At 42.1% G+C, this 22568-nt stretch overlaps 1 protein-coding gene across 1 annotated transcript; it reads left to right on the top strand.

Annotated features, from left to right (window-relative positions):
- The first annotated feature begins 3546 nt into the window (after window positions 1-3546).
- Window positions 3547-12390, top strand: SERPINB13 (serpin family B member 13). The gene is made up of 8 exons (XM_039251900.1): window positions 3547-3608; window positions 3771-3952; window positions 4457-4513; window positions 6951-7079; window positions 7482-7599; window positions 9010-9152; window positions 9356-9511; window positions 11287-12390. The coding sequence occupies exons 2-8, from the start codon at window positions 3788-3790 to the stop codon at window positions 11689-11691; spliced, it is 1173 nt and encodes a 390-aa protein (XP_039107831.1). The 5' UTR covers window positions 3547-3608; window positions 3771-3787; the 3' UTR covers window positions 11692-12390.
- Window positions 12391-22568: the final 10178 nt, after the last annotated feature.

Here is a 22568-nt window from a genome sequence, read left to right as displayed (position 1 = left end):
ACGACTGGAGGTTGTGATGACATTGAAAATTAGGTTTGGGAAGAACAGGGATAAGAATCTGTAATCAGAGGAAGGAATTTCAGTGTCCAGTAATTTCCAGCAGGAGCACTTCCTGGTGGTGATGACACCCAAGTGTGACCATGAGTGTGGACCACAAGAAGAGAGGGAAGGTGAGGCCAGGAAAGTGTGAGCTGCCCCCAGCATAGACTATGAAGACATACAGAGGGGCAGTGGGGTGAGAGTGGACAGGAAGACCATGCCTATGTGGAGAGGTGGTGGGGGGTAGATATGGGTGGGGATAGGCACAGCAAGATGGGGTAAATCTCTAAAGGGAACAATGCAGGTGTTGAAGGAAGAAAGGCTTGGAAGGCATAATAGTAGGAGAGAGACTAGGAATGGGGATCTTGCTTCCTGATCCCAAGATATGAGTGATCGTCCAAGGGAAGACTGTGGGGTATGTGGTCTTCAGGGGAAAGCCAGGCCTCCCTGTGAAACTGCCTCGTAGAGGAAATACTTTAGGAAAAAGTGGAGGGCTGGCAGAGGTCACTGGGCCATACTTCGGAGCCTAAGGTCACAGAGAAAGAAATGAGAAGACCTATACCAGTAGAGAGGTTCAAACACGGAGCACTACTGCTGACTCAAAGATTCCATACCGTTTTAAAAAACTAACACCTTCACTTCCTTGGCATCCAAGGTCAACTCCACAACCAAGTGCTGATTGTTTCCAAACCTTGCTTAATTGGTGTGTTTCTCAATGATAATCAGAAAGCAAAGTTAATTAAATACTGCTTTGAGTTTGCTTGAAGAGCTGTATTGAGAATATTAAAAAAACCGAAAGCAAATTGTGAGTATTGAGATTGGCACACACATGACCATGCCCTTAGAAGGTGCATCACTGAGCTGCTTCCTGAGGCAGACACGCAGGTGAGAGGGAAGAGCTAAGCTGTCATTTTAGGATTTGTTTCTTGGCAACAATGACAAATCTTCACACGCTTTACCCAAGACCAAAGAAAATAATCCAAGAACTGTTTCTTTAATGGACTTGTAGAGCCAATAGGGATGCCTCAGGGTTAGCAGGAAAAACTAGAAATTTGGAGGTGTAATCTTTTATTGAGTTTTGTTTTTTTGTTTTTTTGGAAGCAGGGTTGTTTTCCTGAAATCAGTAAGCCTGTTGGATGCTATGAATTATTGGTCCTTAGCCCAGTGTTTGGTACATAGTAGGCTCTCAACAAATGCTTATTGAATGAACTAAAAAGAGGGACTTCATAATTAATGGAGGGAATGCTTGAGAACAAGAGTGGTGTGTGTGTGTGTGTGTGTGTGTGTACACATGCTCTCGTATATGTTTAGCTGCCTGCCCAAACTCTTCTCACTACTTTTTCTTGTTGTTTTTTTTTTTTTTTTTAAATCTAACAAGATTGTTTTCCTTCATTTTCTTCTTTGCATTTGGCTTCCTAAAATAATGCAACTGCTAAGTTAACTTTATTGCAGAGACTGGGCTTGCCAGGACAGAGCTCTGTACTTGCAAGTAAAGTATGTATTAACTCAGATCTTTGTCAGGCTATAAACCAGTGGTTTCCAACCTTGGCTGCACATCATAATCACCTGGAGTGATAAAAATTCTGATGTCTGTTTCCCACCCCAGGAAATTCTGACTTAGTTATCTGGGGTAGGGCTTGGCATAGTTTTTGTTTGTTTGTTTCTCAGGAGATTTTAGCATGTATCCAAGGTGGAGAACCAGTCCTCTAAACAATTCTTTCCAGAGGATCCTAAAGATCACTGGGGGTGAAGAAGGCCCGCCCTCTGATGGGTTTTCCACCTGAGTCATATCTATTTAACTTGGCCATTCTAATGTTACTCTTTGGTCTTGGGCTGAGTTCCTGCTTTTCATCTTATTTTGCTGTCTGGCTGATTTTGATCTTCTGAGTGAGCCTCCAAAATCCTTTGTAAGGGATTAGAATTTAAGCTCTATTCTTCTGTGTCCTAATGTGCACCCTTTGTGAGCTATAGTTCACAAAACAGTTGCTGACATCAAGTGCGCAGCTTCATGGCCATGAGTGGAAGAAATAGGAAATGGAACCCTCAGCTTTGTCATAAATCTTGTGTGGTAATTTTATTAGGGAAATTGTCATTGAGAAACCAAAAATTGTTTTACTGGAAATGCAACGATAATGACTAGGGAGAGGCAGAGAGGGACAGAGAGAGAGTCCTATAAATTAAAGATCTCAACAACTCATGTAACATATGCTTCCTGGTTCCTTTCCTAGCCACCTCTTTCTCTCCAGAAACCAGGTAAGTTCCTTCTTTAGCTTCAACTTGAGACTTTGGTGTTTTGGGAACACTGATGTTTATTGATTTGAAAGATGTACGTTTATTGTGCGTAATTTTCCTTGGGGTGGTTTTATTCATTTCAGTGTTTACATAGTCATGACAATATATCATCATCTTGTTTGACAATAAGTTAATTGATTTTATTTCTTTAAAAAATTTTTTTAGTGTTTTATTTATTTTTGAGAGAGAGAGAGAGGGAGAGAGAGAGAGAGAGAGAGCATGTGCCTGAGTGGGGGAGGAGCAGAGAGTGAGGAAGACACAGATTTTGAAGCAGGCTCCAGGCTCTGAGCTCTCAGCAGAGAGTCTGATGCAAGGCTCAAACTCACAAACTGTGAGATCATTTAACTGAGTTGAAGTCAGACACTCAACTGACTGAGCCACCCAGGCACCCTGACTGATTTTATTTCTGAGTTAACTCGCAAGGAATCCTTGTAAAGAAACTTGGGGTTGAAATGGAAGTTTTAACGGCAGATGTGGAATGCTTTCACAGGAATGGGCCCTTGATTCAAAAAACCCCTCAAAGTATGTAGGCTTTCAAAACATTTTCTTCTGCATTAATCTCATTCTTGTTTTAGGATTTTTCTTAAAGCCTTCATTAACTAGTTGTAACATAGCTGGTGGTGAAGAAAGCATAAAATGTGTTTTAATTGTTTGTTTTGGTAAATAGTAATTGCTCTTTAAAATTATGCGTGTGTGTGTGTGTGTGTGTGTGTGTGTGATTACAAAAGTAATATGAACTCATGGTACAAGCCTGAAACAATACAGAAAAGTGGAGGAAAGAAAACACTTTTGCCCCTACTTAATAACCCATGGCAAAGAGATCTGTCATTGCCCTTCAGGGAAAATTCAGACAAGACTCAAATTTTCATGCAGTTAGGGTTTGGGGTTTAAGACAGTTAATCTATCCTGTCTCTCTCTGCACTAGATTTTAATCAGTTGAGAGATAGAAAGTATCCAAGAAGGAGCCACTATTGACTTTATTATTTTAAGGTTGGTTTGGAGACCTGAGGTCAGGAGGAATTCCCAGGCCTTCCCGTGGCCTGGTCACGGGCCAGCAGCCAGACCGTCAGACAGGAGCAGGCAAGGGCTCGGCCTGCCTGGGGCAGGTTAGCGCGGGAGGAAGCGGTGGGCAGGCAGACGCAGGCAGGCCCTGGCAGAGAAGAAGAGAAAAGAGAACCATTTAGGTGTCAACCCTGCTGCCTGGGGGAATGAGAACAGAAACTTTGGAAGATGCCGGATTGACTCCTGTCTCCTGTCCAGAGAAGGCCAAGGAAAGGGTGAGAAGCAGGCAGCAGTGACCCTTCCCTGGGAGAATGAAAACCTCTATTTTCTGAATCAATGCAGGGAGATCAAGAGAATCAGGAAGGGCTCCTGGGATATAAAGCAACTCAAATAGGTGGAAGGAGCTCATTTGGTTTTGATTGTTGTTGCTGTTCTAGATCTTGCTGGATTCTTCATGGATTCGCTCGGTGCAGCATACACTCAGTTTGGGTTTAATCTTTTCCAAAAGCTGAATAAGATAAAAGATGGCAACATCTTCTTTTCCCCCGTGGGCATTTCAGCCGCCATCGGCATGCTGGTCTTCGGGGCCCAAGGAGCCACCGCGGTGCAGTTACGGAAGGTAAGGAGGCTCCCATTGCTGTCCAAGCAGGCTCTTCTCTGGGGGCAGCCCTCCACCATCACCCTGAAATGGGTCCAGGAGACAGAGAATGCATGTGAAGACACGGAGCAGTTTCATGTCTATCAGGGAAGTCCTGGTCCCTCTCCAAAGGGACCTCCTGCTTCCTGGTGCTTGAAATTCCTTTGAGTGGGGGCAGAGTGAGTGGCTTTGTCGAAAGTCTTTAAGCTCATTATTAAGTACAGAGCATGAAGAACAAAACCTATTGGAAGAAGTTGCATAATCCCCACTAGGCTATAAATGGCACATCAAAGATCATACATGAAAGGAGATCCCAGTGTAGGTGAGATCAATGGGCAGTCCAGACCTGGGCATGGCTTTGCGAGGAGAGAGATGCTACCCATTTACCACTGAAGTCTCTTGAACAAACATTCTACTTCCCTGGCCTGATTCTATGTGAGGGTTTCTCTATTCCACCCACAACCATAATATTTTCTGTCCTTTCAGATGCTTTCCTCTGAGAAAGACACAGAGAGCTCAAAAATAAAAACTGAAGAAAAAAAGGTGAGGAGATATGTGTTAGTCTTCATTATGTCTGTGTTGTTGATGTGGGCTCCCTGGGAAAATGTGTAGAAGGGGTAATAGTTTATACTTGGTTTTAAGCAATTATAATCACTGCAGCCAAGTAGTGTTGCTAGTATTATATAGTAATAAACCCTTAATATTAAGAGAAGATTTTAACTTTATTTTAAAAAATGTTTTAATGTTTATTTACTTTTGAGAGAGAGAGACAGAGCACGGGTGGGGGAGGGGCAGAGAGAGGAGACACAGAATCCGAAGCAGGCTCCAGGCTCTGAGCTGTCAGCACAGAATCTGATGCGGGGCTTGAACCCACAAACCATGAGATCGTGACCTGAGCCAAAGTTGGATTCTTAACCGACTGAGCCACCCAGGCACCCCAAGGTATTAGGAATCCTTATACACTTCTGTAATTCTGAATAATGCAATTCCGAGTAACTTTTAACTCTTCCCTCTGGAGTAAGAAATAAACTATTGACAAATTAGCTAATGCCCCAAGTACCTTCCTTGAACACATTCCCCTCCTCTCCTGAAAGAAGATGTTCCACAATCCTGAACTTGGTGGTTATTATTTCTGTATTTTAAAAAATTTTATTATTCTTTGCAACCTGATTCTTTTTGGCTCAGAATTATATTTATAAGATTCATCTATTTTAGGTGGATACTTGTAGTCCTTGATTCATTTTCATGGCTGTTAACCCATTTATCCTGTTCATAGGTGATTGCTTTCTTCCTTGCTTCCTTTCTTCCTTCTTATTACAAACAAATGACCCTTCCTATACAAACCTTGTAGTTTCCCTGGATGATAGTCTCTCTAGTCCTGAGCTTTCAAATATGGCAGCCATTGAATTGGCTACAGAGTATTTGAAATATATCTAGTTCAAACTGAAAGGTGCTCTAAGTGTCAAATATACATTGGAATTCAAGATCTTAGTATGAGAAAATAATGTTGAAGGAAAACTGTTTTTCTACTCACAACACTTCTGACGTTGAGTGTTTGTGTTTCCTCACATTAAGCAATTTTGACACTAACTGCATGGAGTCAGTGCAGACACCACAAGTTAAAAGCCTTCGTTCCACAAGACTTGCTCTCCTTCAGATGCTAATTGTAAGGAAGTAGGTTCCACACTCTGTCCAGCTTGGCTACAAATCAGAGGATCCCATTACCCCCCTATTCAAATTGGATAATTTGCTATATTGGCTCAGAGAACTTAGGGAAACACTGGTTTCTTGTAAAAAAAATACCAACAAATAGCCATATGAAAAGGTATATAGGGTGTTAAGTCTCAGATTGTCCAAAGAGTTTGGGGCCCACCACCCTTCTAGCTCATCGATGTGTTCACCAACTCAGAGGTCTTTAAACATTGTAGGGTAGGGATTTTTATGAAAGCCTTATCATATAGGCATCATCAATGATTAGCTCTGTCTCCAGCCCCTCTCCTTTCCCTGGAGGATGGGAGATGAGGCTGTAAGTTCCAAGCTTCTAATTATGGTTTGGTCTTTTCTGATGACCAGCCCCCATCTTGAAGTCGCTGGAACAAAAGATGCTCCTATCACCCAGAAAATACCAACGGATTTAGAAGTTCTGTGTCAGGAACTGGGATCAAAGAGAAAATATTGAAAGAAAAGATGCTTCCTGGCACCCAGGAATTTGCACTCAGCAAATTACAAGGTTTAGGAGCTCTGTGTTAGGAACTGGAGAAAGAGACCAAGAATACATTTTTTGTTTTGTCACAGATATAAAATATCTTGTTAATTTTTATGTATTATTTTGTTGAAAAAATACACCATACCTGTATGTTAATATATATTTGTATATCATAGTTATGTTGAAATGATGTTCTAGGTATATTTGATTGATAAAATATATTACATTTTATTTCATCTGCTTTTTACTTTTAAGAATGTAGTCACTAGAAAATTCAAGATTATATATGTGGCTCACATTTGTGGCTTGCACTATATTTCTATGGGGCACCACTGGTCTATAGTATATATCTGGCAGGTAGGGTTTAACTTTATTCAACTTTATGTTGAATTTAACTTTATGTTCATTTAACTTTTTGTTCCACTTTGTTAAGTGTTACCAAATTATTTTCCAAGGGGATTATACTAATATCTGTGCCACTTGTAGTGTACATTTGTCCATTTCATACAGTTGCACAGAGAGAGTGGGGCCTGAAAACCCACTGGCCTTGAAGTCCCCAGTCACTGATATTCACAGACAGTTGACCCTTGAACAACACGGGGTTGAATGGCACAGGTCCACTTAGATGCAGATTTTTTTGGATAAACACAATACAATACTGCACGTGCATTTTCTCTTCCTTATGATTTTCTTAATAACATTGTCTTTTATTGAGCTGACTTTAAGAATACAGCATAGAGTATATATGACATATTTATTGTTTTGATTTTGAAGATTGAGAAGACAGAAGAGATACATCAACAATTCCAAGAATTTTTGAGTGAGATAGGCAAATCCACTAATGGTTATGAACTAAGAATAGCCAACAGGCTCTTTGGAGAAAAGACATACCTCTTCCTTCAAGTAAGTTTTGCTGTGTCCACCACATTTGTGAGTGGTGTTCATGAATGGCTAATGTCTGTTTTAGGACTGTGGGTCCTGAAGGCATGCTGCCTGAGCTGACTGCCTGGCTCAGCCCATGTCACTGGGTGTGTCCCCCTGCCTCTTCTCCAGACATTCAGGCCCTTTGGGAGCTTCTGTTTAATTCCAGCAGTCTAAATCCACTTTTTGCCTTAACCCTATTGCACCTGCCAGAAATGTGCTTGGAAGTGCTCAAAAGTGATTTTCCCAGCCATCTTAATGTACAGAAAATTTAATGTACAGATACATTTATTTAGAGATGCTGGAAATGGATAAACTGAATTTCCTTTTTTTAATAAATTGAGTTTTCAACCTCTTTCTACTCTTTCCCTGTTCCTCCTAAAGAAATACTTAGATTATGTGGAAAAACATTACCATGCATCTCTGGAACCTGTTGACTTTGTAAATGCAGCAGATGAAAGTCGAAAGAAGATTAATTCCTGGGTCGAAAGCCAAACAAAGGGTACAGTATGGATGGGTCATTCATGATAAAACACTTCTTGAGCACCTGCTCTGAGAGAAGACCTTCACACCCAGGGGGTGCTAGAGTGCACAAGCTTTTGGGGGCTGCAGACTTGAGATAAATTTTTCAGGGTTAGGAGGGCAAGGCTGAGCATGGGGGGCAGGGAGAAGACATTACAGAGAGTGGAATGGTCTCAGCAAATGGGAGAGAGCCAACGAGGCACCAGGGAGGGCCCACCGGAAGCCATCTTCATGGAAACATCTAGTGGAGAATGATGTGCACGTGGCTGTGGATCACAGTATATTCGGGGCTTCCGAAACTGGACTTATGTCTGTGTTGGGCTCACATCTTTTCCTTTATATCAGAGCCTTTCTTTCTGAGTTTGGGTCCATAAGAGGAAATGTCACAGAGTGTTTCCTTTTTCTTTCTCAAGTAGAAACATTTAGCTCCCCTCCCATCAAGACCTGCCATTATAGCCTTCAGCTGGGGCTGCCTGGGCTTCATCTGCCCTAGAGCATCATGCTGGGATGGTAACTTTCATCCCCATCCACAGCAGAGAAACTGACAAAGCCCTCACGTCATGCTCTCCCCGTATCCCCTAATATGAGCCAAACACACAAGAAATACCAGAGAGGACTATTAATATGGAAATGCACTTTGGGGGCAAAAGCTGATACTTTAGTGTTAGAGTTTCAGAACACATTTTTAAAATTCCAGTTATCAGGAAGACGTTATTATTTCACAATGCAATTTTTCCATCTTCATACTTAGTCCAAAAAATAAAATAAAATTTGAAGAGCAGGGAAAAAGAGGGTCTATCAACGGTTGATTGCAGGCAATATTCTTCAGAATTTAGTGTGGGATGGGCTAAACCCAGAGACAAAAACATTGCTCCTTTTCCAATAATATAAGAAATTCCTAAGTTTCAGGTGGTAACTGTATCAAATGGGTAAAAATAATAGCTTACACTTACTGTGTGCTTATCATGAGCTGGAAAACAGTCTAAGTGCTTTATGCATATTAAGTCATCTACTCCTCGTAACCACTCCATGAGGCAGGTTTTATTCCTGTTTTGCAGATGTGGAAACTGAGGCACAGCGAGCTTAAATAACTTGCCCGAGATTCCTCAACTGGTAAGAGGCAAAACTGGATGCTAACAGAGGCAGTCTGATCCCAGAATTTGAACTCTTAACCACCATATGTCAATTTATCCAATGGGATAAATGGGCTATGGGCAAAGTGAGACTCTCCCTACAATTCTGCCAGCAAACCTCTTGTCGGCAAGGCCCTGAGGTGCTGACCTGGCTCAGTTTTTAATGATGAGTCAAGTCTACCTGCATCACATCTGCCATGCATAGCACTGGTGATTTTGAAGATCGGCCAATTTTGTTGTTGTTGTTCATTTTGCAGAAAAAATCAAGGACCTGTTTCCAGATGGTTCTCTAGACAGCTTCACCAAGCTGGCACTGGTGAACATAGTTTATTTTGAAGGGCAATGGGACAGGGAGTTTAAGAAAGAAAATACCAAGGAGGAGGAATTTTGGCTGAATAAGGTATGGCCCTTAATTTATTTATGTGATGTGTTTACATGTGGAACGTATAATCTAAAGTCATATTTGAGCGAATGTACTTGGTAGATAGCAGTGCTGATTGAAGCATCTTTAGTGCTATTTTAGGTGGAGCCAATGACTTTGGTAGGCTAACTTGATTGTCTTAGGCCTCTTTTGACATTGCTCGCTCTGTTACTTTGTTGCAGAGTATGAGCAGATGTGTGCCAATGATGACACAGAGCCATGCCTATAGCTTCGCTTTCCTGGAGGACTTGCAAGCCAAAATTCTGGGAATTCCGTATAAAAACAATGACCTAAGCATGTTTGTGTTGCTGCCCAATGACACAGATGGTCTGGAGAAGGTAAAGCCTCACATCTTCCCAATCTTGCTTTCATTTCCTGAAGCTTTGTGTCCCAAAGCTTGTTTCTGGGTAAGCTGGGAAACAGGACTTTTGATTTGGAGCTGCTGTCAAGCAGGAGGTATTCCGTACTCTGTCCAGCAGCTACAGATGGATGTCAAAAAGGGGCGTTAAACAGTACTAGGTTTATTAAAAACAACCAATACCAAAATATTTGGGGATGAGCTAAAATTGAACATTTAATATTTGGGACAGCCAAAGACCAGCCACTATTCTGAGAAATGGTTAACCTCTATGCACCTTTTTCCCAGAAAAGAACTGCATGTACACATACAGCAAATTCTGCATCCTGTTCTGTAGTCTATTAGACCTCCTGAATTTCTTTCTTGGACCGTTAATTTCTTTTTATTTGTTTAAACAATTTTAAGTGTATTTATTTATTTTGAGAGAGGGGGCACAAGTGGAGGAGGAACAGAGAGAGAGGGTGAGAGAGAGAATCCCAAGCAGGCTCCACTCTATTAGCACAGAGCCCAGTGTGGGACTTGGACTCATGAACTGTGAGATCATGACATGAGCCAAAATGGAGTTGGTCGCTCAACCGACTGAGCCACCCAGGCGCCCCTAATTTCTTTGTAAAGATTTTTAATTTTTTGGAGTTTTGGTTTACAGCAAAATTGAGAGGAAGGTACAGAGATTTCCCATTTCCTCTCTGCCCCCCACATACACAACCTCCTCCCTAATCAACATCACTCACCAGAGTGGTAATTTTTAAAATCCAAGGATGAACCTCCATTGACACATAATAATCATCCCAAATCCATAAGATCTTTAATCTTGAACCCTTTGATTTAGTCACCCTTTACTCGAACCTAGCCTGAGATATCTCTGTGAAGAGGTCCAGTACATAGAAAGCACTCAGTAAGTGATGGATGCTATATTATTATAATACCAGATGCTGTTCTATGGCTGTGAAACATCTCCAGTTACTTTACATGTTGGAACAATTTGGGATAGCAGGATGGCGATATGTACAAAAGCTTTAAGAGTATTCATACTCTGACTTCAAAATTCCAGTTTAAAAGAAACAAAATCAGTCAAATCAGTCATTTCTGCATTAAATATACTAAGATACCTAGTTTGAAATTCATCATTGTTGTGGTCATCATCATCATCATGACTGTTATTTTTGGATCCACCGGATCTGTCAGCATTTATCATGCTGCCTATTTACTTACTGGATGATTGTAAAATGAGTGGATGAATGTTTGGCAAAATTTATCAGCTCGATGGTTATATTATGTATTCAGTCTGAAGACATTTAGGAGAGATATGGGCCTCTGAAAAAGTTTACATTAAAAGAAGTAACATGGATATTTACCACAATTGCAACTATGTAAATATAGATATTATGTAAAATATATTAATTATAACATTTATTACAGATAATTTATATAAATATACAACTTACTATGTATAAATTATATGTTATATATGCATAAAAGACTACAAGGGGGTAGAAAAAAATGAAATAATATGTGTTAGATTGATAGAGTAAGGAATAACTTCTCATCCTTAAGAATTCATTTACTACTATTGAGTTTTCACATACATAAGATAAATAAAGAAGTATAAGACAAGTGCCTGCTATATAGACAACGGTCTAGTGGAATAGCATTTCTTCTTTCGTTCATTATTAAAATTAATCATTTCTAACAGAGACGAATCAGTGTTACAGTGTTTCAGCTTTGTATTGATAATCATACCATTTTTCTGAATAGATTATAGATCAAATAACTCCAGAAAAATTAGTGGAGTGGACTAGCCCAGGGCATATGGAAGAAAGGAACGTGACCTTGCACTTGCCGCGGTTCGAGGTGGAGGATGGGTACGATCTGGAGGCCGTCTTGGCAGCCGTGGGGCGGGGAGACGCCTTCAGCGAGTACAAAGCGGACTCTCCGGGGCTGTCCGCACACTCGGGGCTGCGGGCGGAGAAGTTCCTGCACAGGGCCTTTGTGGCGGTCACCGAGGGAGGGACTGAGACTGCGGCCGGCACCGGCGTGGGCTTTGCCCTCACACTGGCACCGGGATATGAACACTTTCATTGCAATCACCCTTTCCTGTTCTTCGTCAGGCACAAGGAGTCCAACAGCATCCTCTTCTTCGGTAGATTCTCTTCTCCTTAGGACAGTCATTGCCTTGGCAGAGAACCAGTGATGGAGTATCAGTAAGACTGTGGGCATAGCCCGTTCTTAAAAAAAAAAAAAAAAAAAAAAAAAGGTCTTACTTGCTTGCATTCCAGTCTTACCAGCAAAATCATTCACTTAAGTGACTGTAATGGTGCACGTGTTTGTAATTCTCCAAACTGAAATGTCCTTTTGTTTGTGCTGCGTAAAAACTTAGTTAAATCAAGGCTCATAAATAATCTCCTGTTGATTTCTTCTGGAAGTAAATCAACCTCTTGTAATTTTGTGTACTAATGGCGAGAAACAAAGTCTTCAGTAAATACACGGACTCGTGACTCTGGGAGTCCCTCTAGTTATAACGGTTTGACGGAATACGCGAATAAAATAAAACAGTAATTTACTCAATTTGTGTGTTACTTTTTTCTTTCTCAGCAAGTGCAGCAAACTGCACAGAAGAAAGAGGCTTTAGAAGCACATTAGCAAAACATAAATTCAGGCTTAAGGTCAGGACAAAATAAAACAATGTATCAGACAAAGAGGATTCCCATATTTTCATCTTCTTTTCTAAGGGAGCATATTATCTGTTGTCAGTTGTGTAAGCCTTTTGATATTGTGAAATTAATGTGATTCTGAGAATATAAATATTGTAGCCGATCGATATTTTTACCCTGTCTCTTTTTAAAATGACAATACATATTTGGAATGATTTTTAGAAGAGTGTTTTCTTTCTTTTTTGCCCATTTACATATTTCTGGTTATTTTGTGAGTGAGCTGGGGGCACTGCCAAATGGTATTTTCTCGAAGATGCTGTTTGAAATGCACGGAATCTATTGCTGATGCTCTTTATTGTGGACCTACTCTACTTTCTTCAGTTTTTAACAAGATCCCATTACTGATTTATTTTTTAACAGCTCTATTTATAACAAGTATAATTTACCTACCATACAATCACTTTGGAAATTTATAATTCAATGATTTTTGGTAAATTTCTATACTTATGCATCTGTCACCACAATCCAGTTTTATGGCATTTCCATCATCCTAATATGTTTTCCTTATGCCTCTTCTCACCCTCAATCAAGGGCAACTATTGGTTTTCTGTCTTTATAAAATTTTCATTGATATTTCATATAAATGGAACCATTAGACATGTAGATTTTTGCATCTGACTTCTTTCACTTAGCATAATATTTTCAAGGTTCCTCCAAGTTACGGCATAAATCAATACTTCATTGTTTTTCTGGCTGAGTAATATTCTATTACATGGATATTTCAGATTTTGTTCATCCATTCATCAACTGATGAACATTTATTTTGTTTCTACTTTTTGGCTACTATGAATAATACAGCTATGAATATTTTGTACACGTTTTGTGTGGACATTTATTTCCATTTCTCTAAGGTACATACCTAAGAATGGGATTAATGGGTCATATGGTGCCTTTGTGTTTGTCATTTTGAGGAAGTACCAAATTGTTTTCCAGAGTGGCTGCAACCATTTTACAATGCCATAGCAGTGTAGGAGGGTACCAATTTCTACTCTTTGCCAATACTTTTTAATTTTGGCTGTCCTAGTGATTGTGAAGGAGTATCTGATAGTTTTATCAGACAGAGTCTAATGTACCAATATTATCTTTAAAGGATAATGCTTTTGGTGTATCTAGGAACTCTTTGCCTAATCCAAGTTTACAAAGATTTCCCCCTGTTTTCTTCTAGAAGTTTTACAGTTTTAATTCTTCTATTTAAATCCATGGTCCATTTGTGTGTGTGTGTGTGTGTGTGTGTGTGTGTGTGTGTGTGTTAAGGTAAAAGTCTAGGTTATGATTTTTTTTGTATATGGGTATATAATTGTCACAGCATCATTTATTAAAAAGAAAATCCTTTCTTTACTGAATTGTCTGGGTAGCTTTATCAAAATCAATTAACCATAAATACGAGGTCTCATTTCTGGGGTCTCAATTTTGTTCTGTTGATTTATATGCATATTGATATGACCATACTGCATTGTCTTGGTTACTATAACTTTGTAATAAATTTTGAAATCAGTGAGTGTAATTACTTTGTTCTTTTTCAGAACCGTTTTGATTAAACCAGGTCTTGTGATTTTTCATGTAAAATTTAGAATCAGTTTGTCAATTTATTTAAAAAGCCTATTGGAATTTTGATAAGAATGACATTAAATCTGTGGACCAATTTGCTCAATATTTAGTTTTCCAATCCATGAATATCAAATGTCTCTCCATTTATTTAGTAATTTCATTTCTTTCAGCAATATTTTATAGATTTAAGTGTACAAATCTTTTTTTCATTGAATTTATTTTGATAATTTTTGATGCTATGGTGAATGGAATTATTTTAATTTGTATATCAAGTCATTATATTGTGTACCTAAAATATCTACACATTTATTAAAGATAAAATAAGAATAAAAAGAAGCGTGAAATAAGATGTTTAAAGGAATTTAAAAAGGGGGGAGCGTTAATGGGTGTTTTGAGTGATACTTTTTCTTTTTTTAATGTTTATTTTTGAGAGAGAGACAGAGAGAGACAAGTATGAGTGGGTGAGGGGCAGAGAAAGGGGGAGACACAGAATCTGAAGCAGGCTCCAGTACAGAGCCTGATGTGGGGCTTGAAACCATGAACTGTGAGATTATGACCTGAGCCAAAGTCATATGCTTAACCAACTGAGCCACCCAGGTGTCCCTAAACTAAAGTTTATTTAGAACGCAAGGAAGCAAGAGAGGAGGTGATTCATCTGAGTTATGAGTAATAAGGCTTTAGAAAGTGCAGTGGCTCAAAATGCAAGTAGGGATGTTCTGATAAGAAAATAGGTATGACAGGGGTGTCACTAACCACAATGGCAATTCAGGATCTTAATTGGTGCTTGTCTACCAGCCACAGTTATAGAGCCTCCTCACTCCACACATCCTTGACCAAGTGTCCAGGATTCCTTTTTTTGGTTTTACAAGTGTCCTCAATGGAGCTGGGTATGTCTACAAGTGGATAGCCTTGGGAAAAAAAAGCCAAGTGACACAGTTGAGCAACATCCTATCTGGCAAACAGCAGAGGAGCTGCTCTTTAAGTTCTTTCTGGTGCCAATCTGGGTAAGGCTGCTAACCATTAGTATGAAGTAACCACAGTACTAAAGGCCCTTGAAAGGTAACATGATCTGGGCTTAGCCAATCATTGTTAACTCATCTTCCATCCACAGTAATCTGTGTAAGGGGTGGGAATGTGGCCTGGGACTTCTATAAAGATGGGAGGAGAGAAGCTCTCTTGAGAGTTACTAGCTGGAGTAAGATAATCTAGGTATTAACTCAAGTAAAACACTAGTTTTCTCATGACATAGGAAGCTTTCCTTTATAGGGTAGAAGATGAGATCAGTATTGAAAACAAGTGATGTGAAAAAAAGAGATACCTATCATGTATCTATCTACTTGCCTACCTACTTACCTACCCACCTACCTACCTATCACGTATCCATGGAGAGAGAACTTGATACACTCTGTTTCACCATTCCACCAAAAAACCCCAAAACAAAACAAAACAACCCTGAGTTTTGTTCCTGGGTGCCTGAAGAATACTAAGGAATATATAGCCTCCTTAGACAAAAGCTTGAAAGATAGCAGGGAAGTTGGGTACCCGTGTTTTTGGGGATGCCTGAACTCCTAGTTGTTTTGAGGGATTGATTAAAATTATTTTCATCTGCTGCAGATATTGGGAGTGCCAGTGGCACAGCTCACATACTGTAGGAGAAAAGAAATTTCTCAAGAAGAGAAAAATCTCAGAGTTAAATCTTAAAAAAGACTCCACTCAAGAATTGTTTTGCAAGTCAATCTTTTGCTTCTTGTTCTCAGAATGAATTGGATAATTCACATCTGCTTTAAAATAGGTATGTTGGCTAAGATTTCATTGGAAATATAATTGCAGTTTATCAAACTCTGTATAAGAGTGCGTTTACGGGGCTCCTGCGTGGCTCAGGGGGCTAAGCACTGACTTCGGTTCAGGTCATGATCTCTCAGTTCTGGGTTTGAGCTCCGTGTCAGGCTCTGTACTGACAGCTTAGAGCCTGGAGCCTGCTTTGGATTCTCTCTCTCTCTCTCTCTCTCTCTCTGCCCTTCCCCTGCTCATGCTCTTTCTCTTTCAAAAATAAATATTTAAAAAAATTTAAAAAGAGCATGTTTACAAATAAGCACAAACTCCTCAGAATGAGCCCGGAGCTGTATGCACAGGGAAAAAGACACATAAAATGACTGTAGTTTCAAATATTCTCTTACGCAAGGCACTTCAGGACAATGTCATTTGGGCATCCACAGTGGTGGATCACATTCACGGAAGTATTCGGGTGAAATGTAAACTACTGCCTATGTTACATTCTTTGGAAGCTACCTGCTTTTGAGGGAAGAGCAGAATGGCTGAAGGAGTGGGTCGATGTTGTGGATGCGTGGACTATGGGAAATCAAATGCTGCTGAATGAAGACTCAGGAGTCCAATGACCCGAATTTGATTCCCAGCTCGACCACTTACTACCTGTACGACTTCCAGGAAGCCATGTAACCTTTTCTATTGCAACTTCCTCATCTGTAACATGGGGAGTTGACTCATTAAAATAATGCCCTATCTGGTTGTTGCAGAGATTAACTAAGATTGCTTATACAAAGTACTTAAGCAAATGCCTGGCACTTAAATGGTCAATAAATGTAAGCTGCTGCTTCTTCCTCCTTCTGTTTCTCTTGTTGCCTTGTTATTGTTCCTCATTGCTCCTCAATCGTCTACATTGTTATTGTTTATGGTAACTGAATGTTGCGATTCTACCAGTTTGTGTCCCAGGAGGCACAAGATGACCTATTCCATTTAATTAGGGCTTTGGAAGATACTGTTTTCTACATAAACTTTTTATTTGTAATAATTTTAGATTTAAAAAGTTGCAAAGATGGTACAGTGAGTTTCCATATACTCTTCTCCCTGGTCTATCATCTCACATGACTATGGCTTGTTTGTCAAATCTAAGAAATCAATGTTGGTGCATCAGTCCCTGTGGCAGGCAGCATTCTAAGTAAGATTCCACCTGGTGTCCTAGTTAGTCAATTGAATATTAATGTAGGTGTTGGTGTGAAGGGATTTTGCAGAAGCGACTAAGAATCCAAATCAGTTGACTTTAGGGAAGGGAAATTACCAGGGTGGGCCTGGTCTAATCACGTGAACCTGGTCTGGAGCTCAGAGACCAGGATGTCAGAGGCAAAGCCTGAGGGATTTGACAGGAGCAAAATTCTCTTGCTAACTTTGAACATGGAAGGTGGCGTGTGGCAAGACCCTGAGAGCCTTTCGGTGCTTACAGGGACTCCTAACTCACAGCTGGCAACTAAGTGGGAAACTCAGTCCTATAAGCGCAACAGATAAATTTGGCCAATGACCCAGGTGAAGCGTATTCTTCCTCAGACCTTCTAGAAAGGAGCACAGCCGGGCTGATACTCTGATTTCAGCTTTGCAAGTCACTGGGGTTAGGATTTAGTCCCATTGTGCCAGGACTTCTGATCCACAGAGCTGTGAGAGAATATATTTTTGGTACTTGATTATGAAGTAATAGAAAATTAACATAATCATTATTGGCTAAAATCCAGGTAAAGCCTGGACTGTTTCATTAATGTCCATTAGCTGTTCTAGAATCCAGTACAGGAAATAACAACACATTTAGTTGTTGTATCTCCACAGTCTCTTCTGATCTGTGACAGTTTCTCAACCTTTTCTTGTTTTCCATGACCTTGGAAGTTTTGAGGGGTACTGGTTGAGTATTTTGTATTTGGGGCTTGACTGACTTGTTTTCTCATGGTTAGACTGGGGTTCTAGGATTTTTGAAAGAATATCACAGAGGTGAAGTGCCTTCTCATTACATCATATGAGGGGGAACCTGACATGCATGTGACGTCACTGGGGATGTTAACCTTGATCCCCTCCTTCAGGTAGAGTCTGTCAGGCTTCTACACTATAAAGTTGCCATTTCCCCCCCTTTCATACTCTATACTCTTTGAAAGTAAGTCACTAAGTTCCATTTATCCTACTGGTAGTGGAAGGATTAAGCTCTATCTTCTGGAAGGAAGAGTATCTACTTATTTGGGATTTTTTTCTATAAGGAAGATTAAAAAACTTAAGTTAATCGAACTTATAGAGATGTAGTTTACATAAAATAATTCACCTATTTTAAGTGTAAAAAGGTGAGTTTTTATAAATGTATGTATTCGTGAAAACACCAAAACCAAGACGCAGGATTATTTCCATTATCTCTGCAAGTTTCTCTTGTTTTGCTTCCCAGTCAACCACCAGCCCAGCAACTGGTGATCTGCCTTCAATCACTTCAGGTACATTTGTCATTTCTAGGGTTTCATTCGAGTGGATTCAGATCGTATATTCTCTTTTTTGTGTGCTGCTTCTTTTGCTCAGCACTGTTTTTGAGATTCATCAATGTTGCTGAGGTATTGGTAGTTTGTTACTTTCTATTGACAAACACTATTCTATTATTTGCATCAACCACATCTTGTTTATTCACTTACCCACTGATGGGCTTTTGTGTTGCTTCCACGCATAATGCTCCTATGCACATGTGCCTAAGTCTTTATGTAGACGTGTGTTTTCACTTTTCATTTAGGCATCGAGGAGTGGAACTGCTGGATCATACAGTATGTCTGAATTTCTAAGAAACTGCCAAAATGTTCCCCATGTTACACTCCCACCAGCAGTATATGAGCAGCCCAGTCGCACTGCGTTCTCACAGATGCTTGGGGTGGCCAGTCTTCTCCACTGCAGACATTCTAGTGGGTGTGCAGGTGTTCTCTCTTCTTTGGTAAAGTGTCTGTCCAAATCTTTGGTCATTTCTATTATGTTGCCTTACAGTTATCAATTTCTAATTGCTTTTAATATATTCTGAATACAAAATCCACATCAAATATACGGACTGCTTTTCTTCCTTTGTTCTTTCATCCCGCCTGCCCAGGATCCAGTTGATTCTGCCTTGGGGAGGTGGTCCTGAGAGTGGTGGGTACCACCCTGTGCCTGAAGATCAGTTAAGGCCCAGGGCAGGGTAGAGGCGGCACGGCACTAAGCCCCTGGCATGTGGTGAGGCCAGGCTGGGGCCCGGAGGCGGCTGTGGGAGGCTGGGGCAGGTGCCCCAGCTGCTGGAGTGGGGGCACTGGCTGGGGCTGGGCTGGGGCTCGAGGGCTACGGACCCAAGGCGCACAGCATCCCAGGAAGCAGGGCGCAGGGTCACGTGACACACGTGACATGGAACATGACACAGAGAGACTCCGAGCCGTGACCGTACATGTGGATACAATGGTGGTGTCATAGAGACCACAGGGGACACATGGCACAACACGACACGTGGACTCGATGGCCACAGGGGGACTGACCCAGGCCACGGGGTGCAAGGATTGGGGGAAGGGGGCTTCTGGCTTGACTGCACAGCCGTCATGAGAAGAGGACAGCGGGGGCTGGGCTGGAGGTGCTCGGGGCAGCACCCTGCGCAGACCCTCTGGGGCTCAGTCTGCCTTGCACACTTACTCAAGCTGCTTGCACTTCATCACAGACGACCAACAGGGAGGCCACGTCCACGCTGGCCCTGCCCAGGCGGGGGCCCCGGTAGAGTGCCTTGGGCCGCTCACCACGCACAGTCCGCAGGCGCGCTCGCACGCGGTTGAGGTTGTGAAGAGCCTAAGTAATGTCATTTTGAAATTAAGGCCTCCATTAAGAGCAACCTCGGGCTGCACGTAGCCCCAGTTCCTCAGACTGCTCAAGGCTAAAGCCATCCTCGGGCTGCCCTCAGATCAGCTAATCAAAAAACATCCCTGTGGTCTGAGTCAAGCCTGGGAACTGTAGACAGTTATTCTGTACAAACCAGCCAATTTCTCACCACTTGCCTGAACCCCACGTGGGCCCTCTGAGCTTACCTCATAATTGGTCATTTCCAAAGGATTCTCAAAAGTCATGATTGGGTCCCACCAAAAGTAACGAACACCTCACAGACACTGAAAGGTCAAAGCTGTAACTGTAATTGGTGCTTATGTGATGATGCTACATGTACTGTAACACCCCCGTCCCTTACTCCTTAAAAACCCTGTTCGCTATTGTTCTTGGCTTCACCCTGCTGCCGAGACACCGGCAGTCGGGTGAGCCCCTGCTCCAGCTTGTAATAAAGACCCTTTTGTACTTGCATCGGTGTCGGCTCCTTGGAGGTCTCTGGGGACTGCCAATCAGGCACAACAGTTGCCTGCCCACAGGTCCTGCATCCGGGTCCTGATCACGCAGGGACGTGTTCTCGCGAGAGCCGGGAGCGGCACGTGATCCCGCGCTCCGGGCTTCCGCAAGTTGACCTTTCCACGCCAGCCGCTCGGGGGTGGGTCTTGACCAAGCAGCAGGTGGCCCGGTGAGGCCCTGGCGCGTCCCCTTCAGCCCTTGTTTGCGCACGATCTCTGTGGCCCCGGTGGAAGCATCCTCTGGAGCCGGGTGGGGACCCCTCTGGTCGTGGGTGAACTTCGCCGTGAACGTCTCCAGGAGGCACCGGTCCAGTGGGGCCTCAGCCACGGAGCAGCAGCGAGTGCTGTTGTCAGGGCGCCGGCGCGCGGTTGCTAAGGGACGGAGCCGCCCGCAGCCTCGGGGATGGCAGCCTGGGGCCCTACTTCCCGGAAGCCCAGGTAGGCCCCTGCGGGCCCTCTTGTGGCCGCGGCTGCCCCTTCACGTGCTGGGCGGTAGGGATCCCGCCCCCGGAGACCCGGCCCGGGCCCCCCTGCCCGCCGCCGCCTCGGACACGGTCCTGGGGAGGCCTGGCGGGGACCCCGCGTCCGGCGGCGCGCGCGGACCAGCGCCCCCGCAGTGGGATGGGTTACATTTATGATGAAGTCCAATTCGTTGCTTTTTTTTTTTTTTTTTTTCTTTTATGGCTTCTGGATTTTCTTTTGCGTTTTGGTCTTATTTAAGAAATCTTTGCCGATCTCAAATTTGCTAAGACCTATTCTCTGTCCTCCACCCCCCCCCAACCTTTATGCTAATAGCTTTTACATTTAGGTATGTGGTTTATTTTGAAGGAGTTTTTGTTAAGTAAGGGTTAGGGTGCACTGTTTTTCATGTGGACGTTCAGTTGTAACAGCATCATTTATTGAAAAGACTCTCCTTACCCTAGTAATTACTTACCTTGGAAACTTTGTGACATATGTATGTGTGGGCCTGTTTCTGGTTCCTCTGTTCTTTTCTTTTTTTTAAAAAAAGTTTATTTTTATTTATTCTGAGAGAGAGAGAGCAAGTTTGGGGGGTGGGGGCCACGGAGAAAGGGTCCCAAGCTGGCTCTGTGCTGCAAACCCGTGAAATGGTGAGATCATGACCTGAGTCCAGGCTTAACCGACTGAGCCACCCAGGTGCCCCTGATTCCTCTGTTCTTCCACTGATCTCTATATATCCATCAGATGTCAGTACCTCCCCATCCTTGATAGGAGTCCTTGTCCTGAGGTTTAATTTGTCTAATAATAATAACATAGCCGCTCAAGACTTTCCTGTGACTGGTGTTGACATGGTGTATTTTTTCTATCTTTCGTTTAACCTAGATGTGTCCTTGTATTTAAAGTTTTTTTTTTTTCTTTAACAGATATCGTATAATGGGATGTTGTGGTTATCTTATGGAGGTAGAATGGAGCCCCCGCCAAAAAAATTGGCTGGACATTGAGACTGATGATGCCAGGCATGCACGAAGAAGGTATGATGAGATTTATTACTCAGATACTGAGGCCCCAGGTTTCAGTTACCGGAAGGGCTTTCTTGTGGTTCAGAGTTGGCCTTGGGTAGGCAAGTGCTCCCAGGTCAGGGCTGGCTTGGTTTGCACTTCCTGCAGGTGCTGAGCGAGGAAAAGAAAAAGGAAACAACAAATGAAACAAGCAGAAAATAAATGGCAGACGTGGTAGATTTAAATCCAAATGCAGGCATAATTACGGCAAACGCTAATCATCTAAACACCATTTCAAGGGCAGAAATTGTCGAGAGACCTAGAGCTCTAGGGCTTTCTTGCCGCTGAGCCCAGATGTGGGTCAGAGGGAGGGAGCCTGGGACCTGAATGCTGTCAGTAGTCAGATATCAAACATGGAACTGGACCATGTGCCATCGGGTCTTGCTTTTTCTTGCAGTTTGACAATTTCCTCACTTTTTTCTGATTGAGGACTTTTAGTATTACATTTTTTTAAAAAGTGTTTGATAAGTTAGTTTTTTAAACAATATTTTTTTTAATGTTTATTTTTATTTTTGAAAGAGAGAGAGACAGAATGTGCGTGGGGCAGCAGCAGAGAGACAGGGAGGCACAATCAGAAGCAGGCTCCAAGCTCTGAGCTGTCAACACAGAGCCGTACGGCAGGCTTGAACTCATGAACTGTGAGATCATGACCTGGGCTGAAGTTGGCTGCTTAACTAGCTGTGCCATCCAGGTGCCCCATAAACTAGTTTTTATTTTATTTTTTAAGGGCTTATTTATTTATTTTGAGAGAGAGAGAGAGAGAGAGAGAGAGAGCTTGCACGCACAAGCAGGGGAGAGACAAAGAGAGGGAGAATCCCAAGCAGGCTGTGTTATGCCCGATTCGCGAGTCCCCAGAGACCACCAAGGAGCCAACACTGATGCAAGTACAAAAGGGTCTTTATTACAAGCTCGAGCAGGGGCTCACCTGTCTACCAGTGCAGTGGCAGCAGGGTGAAGCCCCGAACAATAGCAAGCAGGGTTTTTATGGGGTAAGGGACGGGGGTGTTACAGTGTACACGTTGTACGTATAGCATCATCACATAAGCACCAATCATAATTGTACAGAACCCATGGTAACAGTTTTGACCATTCACTATCTGTGAGGTGTCCGATAC

The sequence above is a fragment of the Hyaena hyaena genome, unplaced genomic scaffold (assembly GCF_003009895.1).
Source record: "Hyaena hyaena isolate Hyena2069 unplaced genomic scaffold, ASM300989v1 scaffold_399, whole genome shotgun sequence".
Lineage (NCBI taxonomy): Eukaryota > Metazoa > Chordata > Mammalia > Carnivora > Hyaenidae > Hyaena > Hyaena hyaena.
Note: the sequence above shows the minus strand (reverse complement) of the source record. Positions and strands in the feature narration are given on the sequence as shown.